This window comes from Micrasema longulum, unplaced genomic scaffold (assembly GCF_059751315.1).
Source record: "Micrasema longulum isolate JH-2025_06_02 unplaced genomic scaffold, ASM5975131v1 h1tg002825l, whole genome shotgun sequence".
Taxonomy (NCBI): domain Eukaryota; kingdom Metazoa; phylum Arthropoda; class Insecta; order Trichoptera; family Brachycentridae; genus Micrasema; species Micrasema longulum.
Genome location: NW_028279949.1, coordinates 147,956 through 168,804, shown reverse-complemented (window position 1 = coordinate 168,804; position 20,849 = coordinate 147,956). Strand labels below are relative to the sequence as shown.

At 31.1% G+C, this 20,849-nt stretch overlaps 1 protein-coding gene across 2 annotated transcripts in view; it reads right to left on the bottom strand.

Moving 5' to 3' along the window:
- The window catches only part of LOC148271522 (uncharacterized), a 256,041-nt gene that overhangs the window by 97,123 nt on the left and 138,069 nt on the right, over positions 1-20,849 (bottom strand). For both annotated transcript variants that reach the window (XM_088241288.1, XM_088241289.1), the window contains exon 3: positions 8,180-9,083. In XM_088241288.1, the coding sequence (XP_088097414.1) occupies positions 8,180-9,069 (890 nt within the window). In that variant the 5' untranslated portion in view covers positions 9,070-9,083. The remainder of the gene's footprint in view (positions 1-8,179; positions 9,084-20,849) is intronic.

Here is a 20,849-nt window from a genome sequence, read left to right as displayed (position 1 = left end):
AAAAGGTTTCAGCTCTTTAACTTCACAAACATCAACATATGAAAGAATTGAAGGAATATAGATGTTCAAATTTAGGCAGAATGGTGAATGTTACACAGTGTGTAAAGTGGCCACTTAAACCAGCCATTGACAGGTCATAAGCCCTGTAGATGCCTAGACTTTTATATTACCTTCTCTTAAATGTTCTTCATCTCTGTTGTAATATGTTAAAGAAAAAGTAGTCTATGCTGACTATGTCAGTAATATTTATCTGGAACCAGACCTACGTTCTCCAAAATAGGAGAACTTTAGCTTGATTCTTAGTTGTTGGCGCAATTTAATTTTCCTGAAACAAATCTAGTCATTTTTTTAATCCGTTCGTTGAGATCAGCTTTTGTGGCGGTTTATTTCAACCATCAACAACTCTTTTGCTCAGGAAATGCTTCCGTGGATTTAGATTGAATCTCATTTTCTCCAGCCTGAGACTGTGGCCCCGACGACACGCATCTTGTTTAAACTTGAACATGGGATCCAAATTTGGGTAGCTATAGTGACTGACTGAAAAATAGCCGAACTTTAAAAAAATCTTGTAACAACCCAAAGAATAATGAAAAGCGGCATTACTCTTTACTTTCGAGTTGACTATCTACGCTTTGAATACTATTCATAAAGATGTTATCAAAAGACAAATGATTGAGATGAAATTGAAGACTCAATATATAGTTTTACAATTTAATTAATTATATTATCTGCGGAGAAAGGTGTATGAAGAAACCGTAACATTGATTGATACTTCAAATATTGTATTTCATATTATATTTTAAATACGTGTATGTATTGGATATCTGATCGGATCAAAAACTATCACCCGTTTCAATGTCGGTACGGAATGACAAATATTCTACAAAATAAAACCAGATCCTTGAAGGGTTTTTAAATTCTTGGTGTCCTATATCATTGCTTTTTGCTTTTATTTCGTTCTTACTTTTAAGTTTATTTCTCAATATTTTTTTCATTACATAAAATTATTCGATTCATGTTTTTTAATTTTTTCAATTTTGCTGTGTCCCATAATCTATTATTTATGTCCACTCTGGTTTGAGAATTACTTTGTCCACTCGTAATTCACTTTCTAGTGAAAGATTGGAACGTCTTCCCATGAGCCACTGCATTTGACTGAATCATCAAATCCAATCATCTCTCTCAGCTTTGATGTGGTTCTTACACGTAAGTCTTCTGTCGAAATACATCCCTCCAATATTGAAATTTTACAACGCTTTCAAAATAAAGTATTGCCCCCCGGTTTGCCGGGAAAACCGAAGTGCACGCGTATTAACAAGTGCCTTTAGTAAAAGAAGATATAAGAAAATCAGTGTGGGGTGTCAACTGAGGCTCGGTAACCACATCAATAGTCTAGCCAGCAGCTTACCAGATGTAAGCGGAGATGTTAGGCGTTTCAATCGCTTTAGCGTTCTGGATTTGTCAAATAGTTAGTTAGCCTACCAGTTTAATAAAAGAGATGTCAGAGATCATCTGATGACTTCTCTCTCACTCAATAAGTCATAAAAAATATATTCTTATGGTCTTCGGCCGATTTTAGATGGGAGAGATGCAAAAAAAAGTTTTCTAATTACTTCTTATTTTTGTAACTCGCATGCTGTGGGCTTTTTGTGTTTATGTGGATGTTGTAAGTAATTTATTATTGTTCCAAAAAAAGTTAGTGAAAATCATTGAGGTATATAACTAGAGTAAGCATGAGCGTTCGAAATATGCCCCTCAACCTAGGGCAATTGGCATATGTTTGATAAAACGGACTTTAGTCTGTTGCAAGCAGTCCCCGGATACTTTTGAACTTTTGTCTCCTCGTTATTACTAAGATGCCTATATGTACGCTAAGATACTGCACAAATCGATCAGAAAAAGCGATGGTATGACCTTTTACCGGTAAGTAATGTTCTTATCTTAATGACAACTCACACCAATAATGTAATTAGCAAAAAGCAACATTATCGAGTCTTTTTTCAAAAATAAAAAACTTTAATATATAAAAATAAAATAAAATCACTTTGTTTTTATGTACCACTTATATTTTTTATAATTTGACAACCAACTAGTTTTGGCAATACTATGCCTTCTTCAGGGTTAATTACAAACTAACATATTATATATATTTTTTTCACAGTGAAGGTAGAGTGGGCTAGAGTTGAAGAACATATGAGATGTCTTAAAAACAATAATTTTTCTGAGTTAGCTGACCATATCCTAACAAATAGTCACTCATTTAACTTTGGAGATGGCATCAAAATTCTACATACAAACAAAAAAGGATATGCACTCGATTATTTTGAAATATTGGAGATTAGAAAGACTGTAATTTTTTAAAAAAATATTATATTATAATCAAATAAATTTTTGTAATAGTCTCATTTTAAATATGTTCCCTCTCCCTAAATCCACACACAATCCCCCTCTCTTATCTACCCTGTAGCCACGCCCACTCTACTTTCACTGTGAAAATTTCATATATGTTATGTTAGTTTGTAATTAACCCTGAAGAAGGCATAGTATTGCCGAAACTAGTTGGTTGTCATTTTATAAAAAATATAAGTGGCACATAAAAACAAAGTGATTTTATTTTATTTGAATATATTGAATAATAATGTTCCACAAAATAAGGCCTTTAACATCAAAAATATTATAAAAAACTTTGTTCCAAAAACGGAAAAAATCTTATGTATGAAGCGTCTGTTAAATCTTAAATGTGTTATATGCAACAACTATGGGGAACAAAAAACCAAAATGAAATAATCAGACTACAACGACAGCAAAATAAAATAAACACACCTTACACCTGCCAAAGAACTCTTTAAAAAATCTAAACAATTCGATTTTAATAAACTATTTCAACTAGAATCTTTAAAATTTATTCATTAGTTAGCCACTGATACCACTGACATTAAAGAACTAAAACTTGAAAAGAATTGTAATAAACATGGAAATAATACAAGAATATCACAACAATATCACATCCAAAATTCCAAAACGAGACAAGAACAATCGAGACCAATAAATCAGGGACTGAATTGATGGATAAACTACCAGACAAAACTAAAAAAAAGACTCCGACAAACTTTTCAAAAGATGTAAAAACTATTATTATCAAGAACACGGTATGAATAAAATAATGTAATAATCCGTTAGGATTAACAAATAAATTTTTAAATAAAAAAAAATTAAAAAAAACAATACTTAAAAAAGCTTTTTAATATGTTACCCATCGTGAGCTATCTCCTGTCTCTGTCCTGCTCATTTAGTCGGGCGTATAGTGAAACGATAAACAAAGGTGACGCGTATGCGGAAGGGAGCGACATACTGAATAGAACTTACAGTAGACCGGTGTAAACAGTCAGTGCTTTTAACTGTACTACCTGTTTTGCTTGCCAAAGCCGACGTGATATGACGTGCAACACTGTCTCCCTCGCTGGTCATTCCTTTTCTTTTGGGGACGACTTTTTAGTTCGGATATGTATGGAGTGTAATCTTTATACATTATATCTCAACGGTAAATATGCTACGCGTTACCCGCGCCTTACTCGGTACTTCATGTGCAATTATATTGCAAAGATGCAGTGGAAAAAATCTAGTGCTAATTTCACTTTAGACTTGTGGAAAGTAAGAATCATGTAGCTACTCGTGTTCAAGTGGAAGAACACACGTATCGAATATTATAGGCACTGTAGTTTGTTCAGAAAGCTTATAATCGATACATTTTCATTTTCTTTTGACCTCTTTTTGCTTAAAGGAAAGTATCGAAATGAGCTGATATTGTATACACATAATTGCATTGTTTATTTTATGGAAGTGTATGAAATACATCTTTATTAAGAACAAATATTGTCATTTTAAAGGAACACAATTACTGATCTAATTATGATAATATGCACTTTGCTAATCACATTCAGAATAAAGAATGATGAGGGGGTAATCCACTGCAGTCGCACATCTTAAACGAATAATTAAAGAAAGAATGACATAAAAATTGTTCTTAAGATACCAATAAGATCTCCGTCTTTATATTTTTTTAAAAGCTAAGATATGAAAAATGTACCCTAAAATGATTCTGCTAGACAGATTTGAAGATGGACATTATCACCTCGCTTCTCAGGGACATGAATATATTATGGGCAAAAAATAATATAATTGTCAATATCCCACCCTTTAACACAAATTTGGTCAAAATTGCAATGATTTTTTCTATCTGCAAAATTGTTTAATATGTGTTCTCCAAATATTAAGTTGACAAATGACTAAAATCTTACGAAGAAGAAGTATAAATCTGGCAAACTTATCAATATAATTATTTTTTCAAACTGAATCTAGTGTTGAAAATAAAGCAAAATGTCCGTTTTTTGTATGATTTCTTCCAGTACAAACTGTATTTGCTTATTTTTATGCTATCTCAGAAATTTAACCCCCGTAAATTAAAACTGTAGGAACGGATAGTCAAATAAACGTTCAATCAATCAAAAAGTCTAAAACTTGATTTAATATTGTTTATTTATGTTGCACGTACAATGCGGCGAGAGATAAATAATAATTAATATTGCAATAGTTCTCTCTTTATTTGTGTTATTTACCTCGAAATTAAAAAAAATAAAAAATATTTGAAATATTTTTCATTTTCTTTAAATTTATTATTAGATTTTCGATTTTAATTCATTAGAATTTTTTTAGTCATTTAAATAAAAATATCCAAGAGTCCCAAGAATGTTGCATCCTAAATGTCTAGACGGGTTCGTCACTAGAGCTGATTTAATAAGGCCAAGACAACAGATTCATTAAGGCCCGCAGGGCCGACTCACTGAGGCCCTAAGGGCTTAATTTACTATTATGATTCGATATTTTTAGACGCCCGAGATTCTAATCAACCGAGGTCCGAAGGGGCAAATTTTCTAACACGTAACAGTCTACATATTACCTGTTTGTATTCCTACAGAAGAAATAAAAAACATTTGAGTGACATATTGTGAAAAAAGTAATTTCATTTTAGCACTGTGAAGATCTCCTTAAACCAGGTTTTCTTGAAAAGAGGACTCAAGTTAATTTTGTTTTTATTTTTAAATGTAAGAACAGCATGATGATAGGGTCGAATCACCAATGAATGACCGTATAAGGTTCAGCTTGTAGTGAAATCCACATTAAAGGTATAAATTTCATTATTTAACCGTACAAAATAAAAAAAAAACTATAAAAAACACATTAATTTTAGAACAAAGTAAAGTACTTTTACTTTTTTATTGATATACTAGTAATTCAATTATAATTAATATTAATAAAAAAAAATAGCAGAATCACCAATGAATGACCACTACTACCCCAGTAAAAATAATACTTAGATTTAGTTAGATCATAACATTATAATACACCCTAACATATTAGAATATGGATATATTTGAAGAACTGAATAAGAAAAAGTATCAAATAAAACACTTACCACATCTTTCCTTATAAAAACACGATCAATCTCAGAACAATAACGGGAAGACGCAATATTACCTTTTGACAACTCACAGTTCAAAACTGATAGATTTGTTTCTTACCAAAAGATGTGTCCGCCTACTGCTTTTGTCAAAGTTTCTAGTGTTAAAAGGTTTTTTGACTGGACACATGTAGCAATTCTTATTATATTGTGTTTAATTAACCATTTACTGGGGGGTGGTCATTTACTAGTGCTTTGATCCTACCTTATATTAAAAAAATCATTGCTAATGCAGGATATTTGAATAGTGTGAAGAATACATGAGAATCCAGTTTAATTAACTCTTGTAAATATTCATTATTAATCTAATAATGAAATTGAACTGAATTCAGCATTCCTCGTAATCTGTTTTCTAGATAAGGCAATTGTAATTACCTACTAGGTGGTAATTATTGGGCAGGTAGGTAAAGATTCTACCTGAAACATGTTGTGAATAGATTCGATTCACTAATTAATGTTGTTAAACAAGATTTTTTTCTGTTGAACGCTTCAAAAATACTATCTCAGCCATATTAAAAAAATATATATTGGTACGTAGTGCTTTAATTTTGCGGTGTTGCCAATAAATAAACATTGGCGTGTTTTAATAAATAATGCTTTAATTGCACCGCTAAACTACATTGAAAAATAGAAAATATACGTCGTTTCATTCGTAAATAAAATAAAGCACGATTTAAATAATAAAAAAGGAACTTTGTGAGTATTGAAAATATTGTGATAGAGATATGATTTATGTTTTTATTTTTGTGAGGATTACTTTGTTCACGCCACTTTATTAGTTAATCAAATAAAGAAACATTGTAACACAGTGGCCCCCTTTTCGCGTGCAGATGCTCATGTCACATAGTACGGATGGCCACTGAACAAAAATCAACCGTATGAATTAACACTTTCAAATAAGTACACTCACAAATAAAAAATTCATCCTAGACAATTTAAGGGTTGTCTACCAAAATGACTAAAAATTAAATAAATAAATTATATTGTAGTAAATCATAGACAAGAAAAAGGTTGTCTTCTAAACGGATTATGCCCAAAGGTCTTTATTCAGGAAATCCCAGAAGAAGGGAACAGCATGAAATAGATAGTTAAATAAAAAAAAATCTGATTGTTAAATTAATGAAAAAAAATCATGTTAATATAAAATGTCGTTGAAGTATATTCCTGGTAAAAGTACCAGTTTACAAATGAATACAATAAACATGTTATGTACTTTATTAGGAATTAATGTTTGGAATAAATAAGGCTTTGAAAATAGGACTAAATATTATTAGCATTAAAAGAGATAAAGAACATTCTAGAAAAGGTAATACAGAAGTCTAGGCATCTACAGGGCTTATGACTTGTCATTGACTGGTTTAAGTAGCCACTTTAAACACTGTGTAACATTCACCATTCCGCCCATATTAATTTGAACATCTGTATTCCTTCAATTCTTTCATTTGTTGATGTTTGTGAAGTTAAAGAGCTGAAACCTTTATTTATGCGGGTGAGATTCATCTAACTGAATTATTTCACCTACATACTTAAATATAAAAATGATCTTAATAAAAACATACTTTAAACGACGTCCCTAGTTCTTCCGAAACAATCAATGATAGTGTTGTGATAGATTTTCAGTTAACAGGAAGCCATTTTACCAATCAGCAGAGTAAGGAAAAGAGAACTTGTGACGTGACACGCGGAGCAGTTTCAAATTTCAAATCTTTAAATAATCATAGCGCTGATAATGCGCTAAACATTTTTTTTTAAATTTGGATTAGTTTCATAAAATTTGACAGATATTTTTTCACTTATTAATTTTAGAGTCCCAGTAACGCAGACCAGAAACCAATCTCTAATTAAAATTTCCAAATGTTCCACTAAATATATATTTTTTTAATCGTTTGTAAATAGAACCTTCAATATGCGAATCGTGAATTAAATTGTAATGATTTTAATAAAATTTATTAAACTTCATTTTAAAATGAAATTTACAAAAAAAAATCAAGTTATGATGTTGCGTCTTGAATCCGCTGTCTGTATTATGCAGGTTATGTGCAATTCTGTATGTAGTATGTAGGGACATAATAAGTGTACACTGTATGGTCAACTATAGTTGTAAAATATATTACAATGTGCAACTGTGTGACCAATTTTCAAAAGTAGATATATTTTTAATAATGTGTATTACATTTGCATTATTAGTAAAATTATAAGTTGTGTATGATAAGTTATTTTACGTTGCGTATAATTTTCATTGACAACATTTACAATAACAATATTATGTGAAAGCCTTTAATTGGACTTTATGATATGTATTTGTAGCATAATTGCATCTTATACATTTATGAATGTCGGTTGGCTTTCCAATGAAATAAAATCAAATAAATTAAAGTGCGTAAGAGAAGGAAGGACGGAAGACAACCACAAATTGAAACGCTATTTTATTCCCGATTGTAATGTGCAAATTTAGTCATGCATCATTGTTTGTAAAACATTTTTTTTAAATTTGACTGTCTCAAAAAACTTTGCCAATCATAGCCGATAAACATTAATAAACAAATATGTGACAACAAAATAATTTGAAAACGAATTATATTATTTACAATCAGTTACGGCAAGTGTTCATCTGGAAAAAGGGTGAAAAGGAAATGAAAATAACTTGTAATTTACACATACCTCATATACTTTCGGTGCTCATTGACAGGAACAAAATATTCATCATAATGTTCCCCTCCTAGATCCACCTCAGTATCCTTTTTGCTCGGGATGCTATTAAGCCCTGTGACATTTGGCGGCAGCCCACCATTATTGTCCGTTGACTTTCCGTTGTGTTTAGAAAGCGGTGCCATATTCACGAGCTCAAGATTGACCGCTTCTGGCATTCTGGTATCCCCATTATGCTCTGACTTTGTTGGGGAGGATAGACCTAACGTGATGGTTGTATTAGCCGACCCATTGACACCGTTTTCATGCATCTTATCTGGCATTTGGTCGTGGGAGCTCTTGCGTTTTTTCTCAAAACCTGGTGTGTGAGCGGTTTTACCGTCACGGTGTTTGTGTGAATTTTCATCGTGTTTGATTTTGTGTCCATCGTTGGCTATTTCGTCGTTGTGAAAAGCTGGGTTGTCTATTCCGATGAAGGGTTCGTTATGGCTAGATCTCGGAGTACCTACGTTCGTTAGGTTCTGGGTGCTTTCGTAGCTTTGGAAGTTCTTGTCTCCGATGTTGACATTTTCGTAGTTTGGCATAGTTTCGTTTGAGTCGTAGCTCGGCAACGAGTCGTTCTCGTTGTGGTGTCCGCTCATTTCGTTATCCTGGTGGTGGATTTGGAATTTGAGCTTTTCGTCAGGGGTCGAGCCTGTCTCATCTTGGATGGTAAAAGAAACGGGGGTGCGGAACATGTCGTGCGGATCGTTTGGTGGGAGGCCCACTTCGTCGTGGTCCGCGGTTCCTGTGACGTTGGTAATGGTTACGTGATGAGCGTCTTGCTGTTGGTTGTGACCATTCGGGATTTCGATGTGATGACTGGATCCCGCATCCGGGACGAAGACAAAAGCTTCATCCATGGTGGATGTTTATTCTGAAACAAAGAAAATTTAATTAGATAACTGAAAATATACCACATTTATTTATTGAGAAAATCATACAGTCTATATATATATAAACAAGGTACAAAAGAACAATTTTAAAAAGTAAGACTCAATTACAGATTTCACATTAATTTATTCTAAATGCAGAAGGAGAGGTAAAAAATAATAAAATTCCACACTTTTTTTTTTTAATATCAAATAAAAAGTACATAAAAGGAAAAAGACATTGTTTAGCTCCGACTCTACTTTCCTCCCCTCTCTCTCTACATGAACATTTATATTTCTTAGTAAAAATTCACAACCAGCAATAATTAATTAGATACAGGTAGTAGATGTACAGTTTAATAAGTAAAAATTAAGAGTTGAAATTGATAGTTCAAATTAAAAATTAAAAGTTAATGTTTAAAGTTAAAGTTAAAATCAAAAGTTAAAATTAAAAGTTAAAAGTTAAGCAGGAAATAAATTTAAAATGTTATTAACAGATCTGAAAAAAATATAGTATTTACAGTTTAATATGTCGATGTCACTAAAACTGTCATTATCGGTAACCTGTATTCTTCGAAGAGTGCTATTTTGTGAGGGATAATATGAAAAACTAGCTAATCACGTCGGTTTTGACCATATCGTTTCTAATTTTAGGAATCATTTTACACATAGTGTCTATTTTGTTTGTTTTCAAGAGGCTTTCTATATACTAACACATTATAATAGAGATGAAGAACATTTCACAGAAGAAAATATAGAAATCTAATCATTCGCTGGACTTATAACCTGTTATCTGGTTTAAGTTACCACTTGACCCACTGAGTAACGTTCATCATTCTGCTTATATTTGAACTGACTTTTTCGATTCTACCATATGTTGATTTTTGTGAAGTAAAAGAGCTGAAATCTTTGTTGATTCGGTAAGATTCATCGGCCTCGTGGTGCAGTTTAGCGCGTTTGCCTACCATGCAAGAGGTCTCGGGTTCGATTCCCGACATGGTTGAAATAAAATCTTTATTTAAAAACGTGTTTTTACGTTAGAGTATTTCATAGTCCCTGGACTGGTACGTAAAGAGTAAGACTGTAACAAAAATGATCAAGATGCACTGCGATTGGTGTACCAATGCAATGCCCATTAGGTGCGGAAAGGGAATGATGACGAAGATTCATCACCAGTAAGTTTACCCGAAATTCAGATGTAATTTCATTGCTTTCTAAAAATACAGGTGAAAAGATATGCAATTGAAAACATTATTTGATCAAAGGTTATTATTTTCCTTTTATGTCTATCAATATATTAATTTTAAAATAAAAGATTTATGTTTAAAATATAAACAACTAATTTACTGTAACTCTTAAATCAATTTTGCATATGTACTCATATTAATTTGCGTATCGTATCGTATAAAATAAATCAAATTATTTTTAAGTAAATTACAAATTACAAATTACCTTTTGCAATAAATACAAGCTTTTAACGATGTACAAAATTATCGTGACTTTTGCAAAACATCGCTTCGTTGTAGTCGACAATATCATAATAATAACAAATACATACACATACAAATGACTTACCTAATGTCATATATGTTATAATATATGTAAAGCACAGCATCTGCCATAAGGCAGAGTTAGCAAACTTTAAACATCAGTATAACAAAATAAATTGAAAAATATATTTATTTCGGCCAACGTCTGGCCTACCAATAAGGTTGTTAACAATGAAGAAGTTCAGTGTCATGGGAAATTGGATATAAAAAAATATTTCTGCTGGGTAAAAAAATAGAGCATTTCATTGTACAGCGAAGTTTTTTAAAAAAATGTTAAAAATGATTTTAGATTTAGAGAAATTCGCCGATGCAATTAACGAAAACATATTTATAATTTATCAAAATAACATTGAGCATATTCAGAACTGTTTTTTAAGACACCGAGGAAAACCAGTGCTACGAGAAATTTGATATAAAATGTATTGAGGTGAAAATTATAGCGTTAAATTGTGGGGCAAAATTTCTTGAAAATGTATGAAGAAAAAAAATTTGCTATAAAAAAAACAAATTTGAACGACGCCTCTAGTTCTTTCTCATCAACCAATGATAGAGTATTGTGATAGGTTTCCGGGTTACGGGAAGCCAATTCACCAATCAGAAGAACTCACCTAAAAGAACTTGTGACTTCATAGTCGGAGTAATTTCAATATTACAAAACTTTAAGAAATCATGACGCAGATAGTACAATACATAAAAATAATATTTTTCAAACTTAGTTTGGTAGACTATCAACAATTTTTTTTAAAGACTTATAAACTTCCTCAATTTATTAAGAAGCTAATCCAAGATTATTCGCTTGAAAACTAGAGGATTTAGTTGAACTTGAAAATGAAACATTATTTCAAAAAACTCTGCATCTGAAATGGCTCAAAATTAGACAGCGGAGAGACTATCACTCCCTCTCACTTCTGTTCAATGTACTTCATAGTCCTAACGCTCCTATACCTGCGAGAAAAATTTCAACGCTTATTAGTTTATGGTTTACCTCTTCGTTCTAATTCTCAAGGCACTCTCTTAATACCCATCCACAATTCATCATTCTTCTCTAACTCATATAGTGTCCATGCGGCTCGACTGTGGAATCATCTCCCATCCACCATTAAAGATGTTACTACATTATCTCTGTTTAAATCACGTCTGAAGAAACATTTCCCTTCTCTTCCTTAATCTCTCCTCATTTCTTTTTTCCTCTTTCCTCTTTTTTCCTTTTTCCCATTGAGTAATAGTTTCGATTTAAGGTTATTTATAAACAAATACGTTTATTTCTATTTTTATATATCTTTAGCTTTTTAATTTTTTTTCTATTGAATATGTTCTGTGACTTGAATTATAAAAAAAAACTTTTATTTTATTGGTTGGTTGGAAGAAATTGCCATTTGGCAAAAAGCCCGCCAATGTACAAATAACATTATGTTCAAAAAGTTAAATAAATAAGTAAAGAGGGGGGCCGATTCAGTTTGCAAAAAGTTTAGAAAGTAATAGAAAATAATACATGAATAAAACTGTTTTAAAAATGAAATACACAAACTGTTTTAAAAATGAAATATTCATATTTTCCCATATAATAGTATAATTTCAAGTGTTATTAAAGCTTGTTTAAAACTTTAGGATGAGTTTGAATTTTGAAAATCCTGAGCATACAAGGAAAACTGGCCGAGTGTTTTTATTGGATGTTATTTTTTACTTTAAAAAAAAAAACAGGTTCACTCATATCTTTTTTTAGAAAATTGATAATTGTATTTTGATCACGTTAGTCGTTGAACATCTGCTACAGGAAATATTGACAAAATCAAAACAATGAACGGCAAAATATTAGATCTGCTCCCCTTCGAGGAAAAGGATTTGAATTGTTTTAGAAAACCGTTTTGAATATGCTCAATGTTATTTTGATAAACGACAAATACGTTTTCGTTAATTACGTCGGTGAGTTTCTCTAAATGTAGAATACCTTTATTTGTATAACCTAGAGAAGAGACCTACTGTTTACCATCGCTTTTCCATACAGAAAATGGAATATTTATCCTCATGCATTTTGACCACAAGCCTGCACACACTTCGTGATCTATCAATATTCGTGTTTTGAATTTCCAATAGTCAGAGATCGTCAACTGAAATTAATCTGCCGCAAAAGTGAAAGTATTCTCATATTTATTGAAACATTTCTTTAAAAAACTGATGGAAATGATAAACCTCAAAAAATTCTAGGGTAACCGTACGCTATCTCGTTCGTCTATTCTGAAACAATGAATTATTTACGTAGTTTAAAAAAAATCCATTATTCATTATAACACTATTAAATAACCTCTCGAGCCACCGTGTGGTAATCTGAGGTGATCTTAGGTTAACCTTAGGTAACCTGAGGCCAGGAAATATTTACTTATATGTAATTGTAAATTTTGTATTTGTAACTTAAATACGTAAAATGTAAAATTATGTAAAATGCAAATATAAAATAAACTAGTATTCCTGACAGACGTTGTCCTGTCCAAATGTTGTGAAAAAAAAGTGCTTGCCTGATGGTTAGCAAAATGTTTTTTAAATATTCGAATTTTCGATAAACTATATACTAAGTGACATTTGACATTGAGTTCGACATTTCAATCTTTTCTTATCGTTATGTGTGATTTGCTGTGGCCCAAAGTAAAATAATAAAAAGTGCAATATCACCGGCAATATATATAATTATTTTGTGCGTGTAATGAATAACTAATATAATTGTTGAATTCCAAAACATATATTCCCAAAACGATGAATAAAACGTGTAGGCTCCTACCGTTTTTTTTCCTGATAAGATCGAAGATTTTAAGATCTACAAACATGCGCAGCGGAAAATTCATTATTATGCGAAAATCGCACTAAAATCGGTCCAGCCGTTTAGAAGGAGTTTAGTGGCATCTCACGTACAGAAGAATTATATATATATACTAGCTGACCCGACAGACGTTGCCCTGCCCGAACGTTGGCTTGCCTTGGAAAAATACTTTTTATTTATAAGTAGGTACCTAGGTACTTGCTTGTGATTAAATTCCAAAACTAGAAAATAGTTAAAATTCAAATATGAAATTTAAGTAGGTAATTGTTGATGGTTGAATTCCAAAACAAAAAATAAACATTTTTTCAACCATAGCATTTTTTTTGCAAATGTCAAATTCCGGTTGTCTCACCAACAAAGATGTGTACTTATGTAAGAATACGGTTTTTAAAATGTATTAAATTTAATATTATTTTGGTGTTACCAAAAATCCAATTAAAAAAAATGGGTAGAAATTATAAAGAATTTAAGGAAAGAATCTAATTAAGATCCACAAAAAACAAATGATGTTTGTAAACATTTAAAAAAACAAACTTTTTTTTTACACAAAAAAACAACATCATTCAATTTTTTTGTAAATGCATTCTCCTCGAATGCAACCCTGGTAGATCGACGAATAAAAGATTTATGCTCCTAACTTCTTTTTTACATATTAGATTAAAGATTTTTATATCTACGAACACGCACAGCGCAAAGATCTATATTTCTCTGAAAACCGCACGTCAATCGGTTACGCCGTTTAGGAGGAGTACGTGACATCACATGTACCGAGGAATTATATACATATTTAAAGATAAAGATAATAATTGTTAATATTCGCGCTAGTGACGAGTCTGTTTAATTATTTGCCATTGCCGTTACTATCGTTTTATTTGACTAATTTAAAAATAAAAATAATAATTAAAAGTGGGAAGACCCTACCTTTTTAGTTTTGTTTGTCTGATATGATGACGTGATGACTTCCTGACGTCACTTTATCCTACGCGAGCTCACCCAATAAAAGTCCCGTGTATCGATGGTTTAGGAACCCCGCTGAAGAAGATGGCAGCTTATTGCAAAAGTGGTGGTGGAGCGTTCATAGTGAAGTGTAAGCTGGTGCCCGGTACTTGGTGGGGTATGCGGTATGCATTACTCACGAATTGCAAACACTCGGTGTTTGAACACTTGTGTTGGGTTAGCGCATTTGCGTTTGGCGATGTTTTTGTCACATATATTTTGTGTTTACTTTTGAAACTGTTGCATGGTTAGAGTTTTTTATGTTTTACTCAGGAAATTGCATTAATGATGACTGACCCGACCCTTATTAATTTGTGAATCAATTTACTAACAGATTTTTTTTCGTAGAAAATCGGAAAAAATTAATAAATATATATAAATACGTATACATCCATTTCTATAATCTAAAATTATAATAAAATATTTTTAAATACATATCCATCTAAATTTTATGTAAAATGTTCAATTTTTTTATTTTTTTTTACAATTATTTTATTGGGATTATAAACTTTCCCTCAGATTAAAATACTTACACATAAAGAAGAAAAAAATAGAATTCATAATGTTATAATAAACACTGTCATACGTATTATTATATAGCTTTTCTGCATTCCATTTTTCGACATGTATAAATTTCTACTATTTTTATTTTTCTATTATTATTTTGTATATTTTTTTGATTATTTATACATTGTTTTAAAATGTTAATATCGGTTATCACACGTATTATTATGTACCTTTTTTGCATAATGTATAAATTTTTGTAATTTATATTTTTCTATTATAATTTTTATTATTTATATTTTTCTATTATTATTTTGTACATTGTTTTGATTATTTTGCGTATTGTTTTAATATGTAAACAAATATTTTTGATTTATATATCGAAGAGTCCCGACTTAACGCGGTATTTTCTAACAAGTCGGGACATAAAAAACATATAACTGTGTCTATGATAAAATTGTCATTTCCTGCCTTTTAATTACTTTTACAATTTATTTTCTTCATTTTCAATATTATTTCCATTTGTAAATACTAACTTAAAACTTTTAAATACTTTTTTACTTTGATTTTAATTTTTAAACAACTTCCAGTCATGTTTTTTTTCGTCTCTTTTTTGTACTTATTATTATTGTATTAAAAACAGTTCATTGATAATCTTAGATATAATTATAATATAATATGGAAACTTCACTGGTCCATTAGAGTTTGGTCTAACTGTGTAAAATATAAAACTACGTAACCGTACTGTAAGTTTCCTGAATAAAAGAAAATTAAAAAAATTAAAAACACACTCCCTTTGTCAACATTCCCCTTTGTTTGTTTTGAATTGCTCTTTTGAGCTTTTGTAGGGTCTCACAGTATCGTGCTGCAGTAATCGTCTCCCCTGATGCAAAAAATCAATCAAAATTATTCCTTTTTGGTCCCAAAACACGGATGCCATGTTTTTTTCGTCCGAAATTGAGGTTGTAGGGAGGTTTTAGGAAGACAGATTGGGAACTAGTATTTGTCTAAGGAGTGTAACGAACCACCTATGTTTCATCACCAGTCACAATGGAGAGTCACATAACCAGTTTTGATCCTTGCAAAAATTTCAGTCGGAGTTTTTCCTTCCGCGAGAAGGAACCTTATGACAGCGCACACCTCGCACTTGGCGGGATTTCTCATTGACATCTTTCACAGAAACGAACGCTACGAGGCAAGTTTTGGTACTAACGAGGGTCGCTGGTGCTCGTTGTGTTCAGGAGACCCCCACTACCAATCAATGTTGCCCACTTTTGGAAAAAAAATTCTCACAGCACGAAAGCCAAACAGTACTCCTACTTTCTGGATATGCGTCGTGTATAGGTATATGTTTAACATGTATTTATTTAAACATTTCTTTTTCTCTTTTTACAAATTAGCATAAACATATAAATTTTTTGAATTATAAGCACACTAGAAAAAAAACAACCCAAAACCAATAATTGGCTTATGTATAAACGTAAAAAAGTTAATCCTTGGAAACAAAAATTCATGTTTCGATCCCAATGAGCTTGATTTAAGTATACTATACTGGCACCTGAATAACGCTCAAAATGCTCCACTTCTAAGTTTATAACCTACATATGTGGTTGAGAAGAATTTTAGGTTTCTTAACAAACATTGAAATTCGAGAACAGACACAGCAACCTCCTACAACAAACACCTCAATAGGTATAGTGGTCGACTTGGCATGTTCTGCGGATTCCTCTCCTCGGAGCCTTAAAACTTACATATACTTTAAACTTGCTTACAAATTCGGTTTATTTATTTATGAAGAATCAAAAAAGTTAAAGTTGTATGCAAGATTATATGTAGGACATACATATTTACGACACATTTCCATACAATTTACTGACTGCATGGCATTTTTTTTTCTTTTTTGCTAATTTTATTACACATTACTTTTGGTCAGAAACAAATTCATATAAAACTTATCTAGTTCATTTGGATCACTTTAAGCAAGATAAAATGCATTTTGGGCATTAATTTATAACAGTTATTGAAACGGGGAATTATTTGATGGATGGTACTTTTCATTTGATGATTATTCTACGTCTCCACGTAGATAATAATGATACCACTTAAAAAGAGTTCCTTGTTTTTTTATTTAAATACTATAAGCTATAAATAAACTTTAATACTCAGCCGTTATACCACAATGTATTTTGAAATGTGAAAGCTACAAAAATACAACAATAAATACTAATTGCCAATTCGTATAATACGATATTGAATCCGGCAAAAATGTCACTTCTAAGATACATAATATGGGCTTCGGTCACACCTCGAAATACAACATTTGTATGTAAATAAAACATTATTATGCCAAGACGCAGAATGCTAAAAGTCGAATACCATTGTGAAGGATAAATTAAAGTAGAGATAATGTTTTTGTAATCAAAAACGTGTTAGTGCATTGTAATGTTCTCAAACAAACTTTTAACTCAGGCAGGCGTAAGTATAGCCTGTGAGCTCGCCAATACATGACAGATGACAGTAAACATAACCATAGAAAAACATAGCAGGTGAGCTCTCAGAAGTAAAGCAACGTGAATGCAGCAATGCTTGAACTACATGTCAATAATATTATAATAATAAATAATATTATTTGGCCATACGGAACTTTAAAGCACACCTTGGTTTAATTACTAATAGTATTTTATCGGTTAGGTAGGTGTATTTAAAAAAAAATGTTACGTACCTGAAAAAAGCACAAATAATTATGTTTTTGTAAATGATGTCAGTAGCAACACTCAGAGAGTGGCTTTGTGACGTTTTGACATTTTTTATAAGAAATTCATGGCGTAGCCGAAATACTGTTATAAAAACGAGGATGTTTTTGTTGATTGACGTTAGCAGGCGCTACCCAGGGGCGACTTTGTGACGTGAGAAATTATTTGAAAAAAGAGATTCTTGGCGTAGCCAAAATATTGTAATTAAAACGAGGATGTTTTTGTTGATTGACGTTAGCAGGCGCTACCCAGGGGCGACTTCATGACGTGATGAAATTATTAATTTAAATATTTTTTTTCATTTTACATTGCGTAGCCGAGATAAGAAATTGCGTGGTGTTTCGAAATTTAACCGTGTAGGTAGCCGCCTAGTTACAATATTGTTTTTGTATTTGTATAATTCCTGTTTTATAATGTTTATGTATTTATCGCTATAAGAATCAAAATAAAGATAGTTTTTACTTTTAATCGCTATCCGTTATTTAGATTATGTTTGTAACACTCAATAATATTTATTTTTCAAGTATTCAATGTTATTTTTGCATTTTAACTAATATTGTTAATATAAAGCGTATTTTTATTTATCCGAATTTACTAGTTTTTATTACAAAAAAAATGCATATTTCTCTATGTATTTTTCTGTTACAAACAATCTATTAAAATAATACACATCAAATTTCCATTGTCTGTTTATTTGATTTGCAATCTTCTTTTTTTTCGATGGTTAAAATTCTTCAAGGAAATTCAAAGACAATAAAATTTTTACTGTCATATATTGGCGAGCTCACACGCTATACATAGCCCCTCAGGCATTTTTATAAAAAAATATTACGATTCAACAGTAAATATTTGTAGACAAAGCTAGATTTCACTCTTTAGAGAGTTAATGAGAGGATATATAATTTATTTACTTAAAACTGCCTCTGGTTCAATTGACTGTCCTGAACTACTTTGCAAACTTTCTATCAATGTTCCTTCTAAAGTTTTAAGAAAAAACCCTCTTCTTCACATACCTCGTGTTTCATCTAATTATAGGCAAAATTCACATTTATGGCGAACTTTTAATAATTTTAATGTAATAAATAAATCATTTAACATAGATTTATTTGCAAATAATCTTAATGACGTACGGCGTTTGCTTTCGAAATAACTCGTAGTATTTTTTCTTTTCTCTTAAATTTACATTTAATTACTATTCATTTTATGTTCGAGAATCTTTTTTAACTTACTGTGATGCTACTTGTGAAAACCTGTAATTGGCTTATTTGTTATTTGTTTTGTTATATAAATATGAGATAATTGTAGCTGTTGGTTATCCAAAGAAATAAAATAAAATAAAATATGATGCCTTCCCAAATACAGTGCGAAAAAGACAACTGCACATCGGACTGATTATGCCTAGCTAAAAAAAAACAAAGAAGATGTCGCATATCCGTTTTACCTACCCCTAAACTGAACCGATTGCGATTTTAATAAATAAATAAAAAAAATAGTACTTATGTGTTGTTTTAACGTAAATTTAATTATCAATTTTAAAAAAGTAATCCGAATAAAAACAGCACTATATTAATAATTATAACTGTATCACTTCATTTTTAAATATTTTTCATAAAATATTTTTCAAATTCTAACGTTTATTTGAAATGATAAAAACTTCAAATGAATAAATAACAACTATAACAGTGTAAACCTCTCTCCAAGCATAAGAGCTAGTCTCTTTTTTAGAAAGTTACAGTTTATAGATGAACTAAATATATAAAGTAGATTGTAACAAAAAAAAAACATGTACCATTTTTTGTAATTATATTAATTAAAAAAAATAAAAAAAAACACATTTATATAAGTTTTTTGTAAATGCCTATTGGACGTACGTAAAAATAAATTAAATTCCCTTCTCTTGAAAAGTGTCCTGTATCTATCTTTTTTTGTTATATGATTATTTTTATAACTATCTCTCTAGTCCGTAAAATCCCGTCCTTGTCTTTAAACATTTGGACAAACTGTTAAACAAATTATGTTTGTAAGTTGTGGCCTTTGAGTGCTGAGTGCTTGTTAAGTAGGCACTGTATGAATTATTAAAAACAATATAATATGTTTGTAATTGCAATTAAAGATGATCTAATATCTCAAAAAAGTCACGAATTTATTTATACAAGTGTTTCTAAATACACCTACACACATTGTTTATTCGGTAGGTTACTAATTATTTTACAGAGTCAAAGGCCCGTTTCACATGTAGCGTTCCAACTTCCAACCATCACGACCTACGGTCCCAGCCCGGCGGTGCTATTTATATTAATATTAATTATAACACTTTATTGCTCACTATTTCGACCCCATCTAGAATACGCTTCTCCTTTTTGGTCTACATTCTACAGGACTCATATTGACCATATCGAGTCTGTTCAACACCGTTTTCTAAGAAAAGTGGCATGGTTGCTCGGATTACAAAGGGGTAATTATTCTTATTTTGAAATAGAGCAATCTCTTAATCTGTCTTCATTGGAGAGACGTAGAACTGAGATGGACCTTATATGCATTTTCAAAATACTTAATGCTTTAAGTGATGTCCCATCTCTGTCTCAATCAATTTCTTTTCATGTTCCCAACCGTGTCACCAGAAGTCAAAATCTGCTATTTAAAAAATCTTCTAAGAGCAACTTTGGTTTTTATGCCCCAATGTTTAGAATGTGTAAATTAGTCAATTCATCACACGACTTGGAATTCTTTGGGATAGATCTTCCAGCTTTTTGTAGATCTCTTCGCGACTTAACAGTGTGGGATGAAGTTGGATTGGCATGGTTTAGCTCGAAGTCTTAGGTCTTTCGTTTTTATGAATATATGGCATACAATTATTGTTTTGCCCTTGTTTGTCTTTGCTAAATAGTTTTATGTTCTTTTTGTTCAGTTTCTTGCATTTTCGTTCTTCATGTAACTGTTGTAATTGGTTTAGGCCGTATATATAATAAATAAATAAATAATTATATCGCTTGCCTGCTATGAGCTGATCCACGTGCACCAAACGTATTTTTGATATTCGAGTTTTCGATAAACTATACATATATTTGACATTGTGTTCGACATTCCAATCTTTTCGTTTTGTCATTGGGTGATTTGCTGTCACCCAAAGCAAAACAAAAAAATACAATATCACCA